The sequence below is a fragment of the Physella acuta genome, unplaced genomic scaffold (genome assembly GCF_028476545.2).
Source record: "Physella acuta isolate Inbredline_101_S28 unplaced genomic scaffold, ASM2847654v3 ptg000455l, whole genome shotgun sequence".
Classification (NCBI taxonomy): domain Eukaryota; kingdom Metazoa; phylum Mollusca; class Gastropoda; family Physidae; genus Physella; species Physella acuta.
Window position 1 is genome coordinate 226,580 of NW_026731974.1, and position 5,921 is coordinate 232,500.

The window sequence follows — 5,921 nt, forward strand, 5'->3', positions numbered from 1 at the left end:
ATATCATTACATGGACAGTTATCGGTAGTACAACGCTTGAAATAACCTGATTTGTGTCCTTTTAGTTAGGATGATAACGCATATTAATGTGAAGAATACAAGTGGTCAACATCATTTAAATCCGACACAATAAAACATTTTTACAGTAAAAAGACTTATGTGAAAGAAATAACAAAAATAACAAAGTTACCGAGCTCACACGCTCAAAAGTTGACCAAGAGCTTTGAAAATATGAACATCTTAACAATTGAAACACAAATAACTTATGGATTGATGCTCTGTGGCACTCTGGGAGAAAAAGCGAGGCGGAATTCAGAGCCCTACTTCCATTCCAGTGTATATCAGACTTATTTCTCCCGGCGGGGGTCGGGGGCGAGGGACTCTTAAATTTCTGTGGCGGGGTTGGGCGGACACTGGTTATAGAATACATTTTCTATATAAAATATTTTTTTTCTCATTCGTTTAGATCACAGTCGGTAAAGCTCATGGTTGCTAAACCGAAAAGTGATTTCGAACCCTCGGGCAAATTAGGCTCGTTAGCTGGGGACAGCCACTCTTCTAGGAGAGACAAGTTCAAATCAAACAACTGCTGCCTTGTACTTTGTTCTTGGTTGAACAAAGGCTATGAAAGCAAATCCAAAAAGAAAAGCAGGCTGAAATCGGAGTCAATGGTTGACACGTATACTACTATCCTTTAGATCCCTATTACCATTGAGAGCCCTACTATCATGTCGAAACAACGGGCTCTCGTTTTCCCGCTCTCTTTATCTTCCTAAACAAAAGGAGAATAACGACCGCTCTAAGCAATGGTAGGGACGGAGTAGCTTAGCGATAGAGAGCTATACTGCTAACACGTAAGCCTCGAGTTCGAATCCGGATTCAAGTCCACCCAGCTCTGATGAGTACCTAGCTTACGTTAGGTGCTGACCACACTATCGCATCATATTCTGAGGTCACGGAAACAGGTAAACTCTACTTCGCTTGCCCCATACACCGTCAGGTTTGGGAGGGGAACTTTACTAAGCAATGGTATTTCTATTTGGGTGATGTTGTAGTTCCGTGATGCTTGGTTGGTAGTTTCTAATACCATCTTAGGTAATGTCACCGTTCACAAATAGACACCGTTTCGAATAACTAAGATTTTAGTCCACCAAAATGTAGTTAAAACTTATAACAATTACAACTTCACAATTATGTTTTAAATGCAAGAAGGGGCCTATATATTTTGAACATATTTTATTTAAAAATAGGCATTGTATAATTCAATGGACTAACATATTATATCAACAGAACTTTTCCCTACATACATTGGCCTACAGCATTCCGTCACCACCTTATCATACTGTACAAAAAAAGTTTCCAAGAAATTATTCTGTGCTTTACTCATTGTCACACGACTCAGTGGCGTCGCTACGTCGGGTGTTACCCGGTGCGGCACCACTTGATGTCACCCCCACCAAAGAAAAAAAAAAAAAAAAAAAAAAAAAAAAATATATATATATATATATATATATATATATATATATATATATATATATATATATATATATATATATATATATATGCCTACATAGGCCTATATATAACTGTAATTGGTGTCACCCTCCTCCAATTTTGCACACGCATTATTTTAATCCACCTATTAATTCAAGTGGAAATAATCATTCTTTACATAGTAAATTATATACGAGCCGACCCGCGGTGTATCATACGCCGCTATATAGTTGTTTTTTTCTACTTTTCAGTAATTCATAATTAGTGAATTCGACAGTACCAATGCTGCCACTGAAAATATTTGCTTTAAAACACTAACCCCCCCCCCCCCCCCCTCCCCGTGAAAGCAGCCTTTTCTTAGTTACCTCCTCTAAGTTTAAAATCGTTTCAAACTAAATTGTCTCCCCCAAATAGCCGTCACCAAACCCGGCTCTACGATTGTAAAAATGTGAACATTTAGCGTGAACCACAGCTCACCAGACCATGTGAGGGGGTGGGGTGGTAGCGATAGAGAGGAAGAGAGGGGACTGCAACGCGCGCTTGCAGCTTGTTTTCTAACGTCTCCCAGAAGAGAATTATATATATAGATAGTGTCACATCACCGCGGTCATCGATTGAAAATACTCTAATTAATAACTCATTAAACTGACAAACAGCACATTTCTTCTATATATTTTGCTATTTTTTTGGTCTTTGTGTCACCCCTAAATGGTGTCATCCGGTGCGGTCCGCCTCCCCCCCCCCCCCCCCCCGCGACGCCTCTGCCATAACTGATCCATAGGCCAATAACGGGCATGTTAACGATACTTGAAAGCCAGACGCCAATAATGTATGTACTGCTAGGACAGTGGTTCTTAACCTGGGTTTGATCGAACCCCAGGGGTTTCGGGGAGTTTGTCTCAGGAGTTCGACGGAGGTTCAATACACACAACTCTATGAATGATTCACGATCGGATTTTCTCAGTGTGGATGATAGAACCTCTTTAGAAAGGTTCGGTGAACTGGAGGGGTTCTGTATCTCCAAAAAGGCAAGAACCACCGTGCTAAGGTGTCTGTGTACACCTCCATTCCCAAATTTGTTATCGCCCCTTTCTCCAATACCCGCATTGTCTCGTTTACATCGTGCTCTTTACTTTTCCTCGTCAAAATGCCTACCTAAGTTATAATTATATATGCAATCGATAAGTAGGTGTGCGGTGCGACAGAGGTGTAAATTTGTCTTTATATAATAACGGCGTTAAGTTATTTAACGCGATGTTTTGGATAAGTACTAGCTTACCCTCGGTGGTATTTTTATAGCCCCCCCCCCCCCCCCCCCGTAGCATTATTTACAACCGATTTAAAAATAAAATCGGATCTTCGCTCTGTATAGGGGCAGATAGCCAGATACATTATAGGACCTAAAAGGTATCTATTGACTTCCTTGATCCTTGATCAAAGCTGTATAGAAAGCTGTTAAAACTGGTTTCTTCTAGTGCTGACACAGGGGACAAGATGGAAGAGGACTTATATCCAGATATAGTAAGTAGAGAATTATTTAATTGTTAATTAGGTTTCATATAGCATCGATCAAAACATGTGAAGAAAGTCAACACAGATAACTTAAACACAACAACATAATGTTACATGTTTTAGAGGCCTATTGAAAGCCTACTTGAACACAGTATATGGAACCTAGTCAGAGTTTCTTCTAGGCATCTACCCCCTCCCACCCCCGCCCCAATGAAATGGAATTTATATAGAAAAAATATACTTTTACCAGTGTCCACCCCCCCCCCCCCCCTCCGGAGAAAAAAGTCTGGAAGAAACACTGAACCCAGTACAACACACACCTCACATATAAAGAAAACACATAAACACATATAAATCAAGCACATGAACACATATATATGGAACCTAATTGAATATGAAAACATTGAGAATCAACACATGAAATCATGTAAATACATGAACGCAAATAGATGGAATCCAATGAAGCACATAAACACAAAACTAACTGAGCAAAATAAACACATGAGAAAATTTAAAAAATTGAACTTTTTGGAAAATGTGAACACACATTTTTGGAACATAGAACACCAATGAAGAAAGTTGACAAGGAAATACCATAATAAAAACAGAATCACAACCGTAAGTCATATAAGATTAACTAATATTTACTGTTTTTTAATCTTTGTTAAACATTAAAATAAATCCATTCAGAGTTTTAAAAATGTACACTATTAACTGATTTTAATCATAAACCAATCATAGATTGGTAGGATTACACATCTAAAACATAGTTTGCCACTAAACACAACGTTTCAATGATATAATTTCTAGCAACTACTAGCATGTCTCAAATTTGAAATAAAAAATCATTATTATCTTCCTGTAAATAAAAATCTATTATATTTATCTTCAAACATTTGGTTTCAGCATGGTCTTAAAGTTGTTTGTGTAGATTTTCTGTATTAAATTTCAGATTTATCTCAATAAAATTGTGTATTACATTATGGAATTAAAGTGTGATTAGATATGTTGCCTAGTCCCTCATCTAGTTAAAATAATTTGATTGATAGATTGAAATAAGTGTGTAATATACTATTTGTCTCTACTAGGTTGACAGTTGTCAATTTACTTTAAGCAAAGACATCAAATGTGACAAAGTGACCCTGAAATCAATCGATTCCCTAGGGTTTAAGATAGTTGATGTTGAACCAGTTGTCATTGAATGTTCACAATTTCCATCTAGAACAAAATTTTCCAAGCTAGCTGATGCTATTAGGAAAAACATCAACACCCATCAAACAAATGTTGGTGAAGGAAGCAACAGTTCAAATGATACATCAATTACAAGGGATGTAGCTTCAGGTCAATGTAATTTAAATCAGAAAACTATTCAAGACAAATTAGAGTTGTGTTTCCGTAATCACAACAATGAACAAGGAAAGAACTCAAAAATAGAGATAGAACTTAAAAATGAAGATCATTCAAGTTTGGAGTCCAAGAATTTGGCAGCAATGCCAGAAACTCATTTATCAGACATTAAAAAAGAAAAGAAAATAAATCAACTAAAGCCTGGCCATAAGTTTTTTGTTGGAAGTTCAGGGGTTAAAGTCCAGGTATACCAGGCTGATATCACAAAACTTAACGTCGACTGTATAGTCAACACGTCTAACCCACTACTAAAACATGAGATTGGTGTCTCCAAAGCCATAGCTAAAGCAGCTGGCCCAGCTTTGGTTCAAGAATGCAATCAATTTATCAAAGATGGGAACACCATTGTTGTTACAGAGATCTTTGTGTCTGGTGCAGGGAGTCTGGGTGTGAAGAAAGTCATACACACAGTTGGCCCGAGCTGGGAAGATTACAAAGATTCTAAAAAGCAAGACTGTGCTGACGATTTAAGGAGAACAGTTCTAAGATGTCTTGTACAAGCTGCAGCTATGGGAATGGCATCAATAGCACTACCTTCTATTAGCTCTGGTAAATTCTATACTATTTTTAACTTTTTGAATATTCTCTTAATGACCAATTTCTTATTGAGTATAATTCTAGTTATTTTAATAATAATTTAAAAACAATATGGGAACCATGAATGACTGCAAATAAAATATTCTCTGCTATCAGTTTAAACATAGGGCTGAGCATAAGATTTTTAATAAATTATTTATAATAAACTATTTATTTTTATTGTGGTGCAATAGCTCATTTAAGCCAAAGTGCAGAAAACTCACTATTATTTTTTAATTAACTCCTTCATAAAAGTTAGACAAATAATACCAAGTTAACATAAGAAAATCAGTCATTCTATCTTGTTGTTGATAAAAATAGTTTTAAATTAGAGTTCTCTCATTGGTTATTTTGGGCTGCCAAAAAATTAGTGGATGTTGAATGCACTGAACTCACCTAGCAAATATTGTATGAAATAATCATTAGTTTTATTTTAAGAGTGTTTTTTTTTAAAAATTCTAATTCACAGCGACATATAAAGTCCCACCGGAGATTTGTGCCACAAGCTATTTAAAAGCTGTGGTAAGCTTTGACTTAATTGCCAAGAAATTGAATTTGCCTTCTCTGAAAGATATTCATTTTGTTGATATAAATAACAAAATGGTAACCACAGTAGCCGACTGCTTCTTAAAATACTGGGATAAAGAACAAAGCGCACCAGTATTTGATAAAGATTTAACTTTTGCTATAAAGCATTTCAGAAAAACAGCAGTTGGACAAGGGCTAAACAAAGATTATCAGATTGGGGAAGTTAAACTTACTGTCAGCACTAGACATGCCATGGATTTGAACCCAGACCTAGTGATCACATTGGGAGAGCCACATGACAAGCTACGCGGGGAGCTGAATCCTGAATTAAAGAAAAACAAACTCAACCAAGAGGTGAAAAAAAGTAAAATTGGTATTTTCGAATGTAAGGATAATTCTTCCTG

The 5,921-nt window shown here is 36.6% G+C and overlaps 1 protein-coding gene across 1 annotated transcript in view; it reads left to right on the forward strand.

Annotated features, from left to right (window-relative positions):
- Window positions 1-2,935: 2,935 nt before the first annotated feature.
- LOC131943418 (protein mono-ADP-ribosyltransferase PARP14) overlaps window positions 2,936-5,921 on the forward strand; it is an 8,443-nt gene continuing 5,457 nt past the window's right edge. Inside the window, exons 1-3 of the mRNA XM_059303543.1 lie at window positions 2,936-3,015; window positions 4,095-4,962; window positions 5,459-5,921. The exon at window positions 5,459-5,921 is cut by the window's right edge and continues 137 nt beyond it. Coding sequence (XP_059159526.1) covers window positions 2,989-3,015; window positions 4,095-4,962; window positions 5,459-5,921 — 1,358 coding nt within the window. The 5' untranslated portion in view covers window positions 2,936-2,988. The remainder of the gene's footprint in view (window positions 3,016-4,094; window positions 4,963-5,458) is intronic.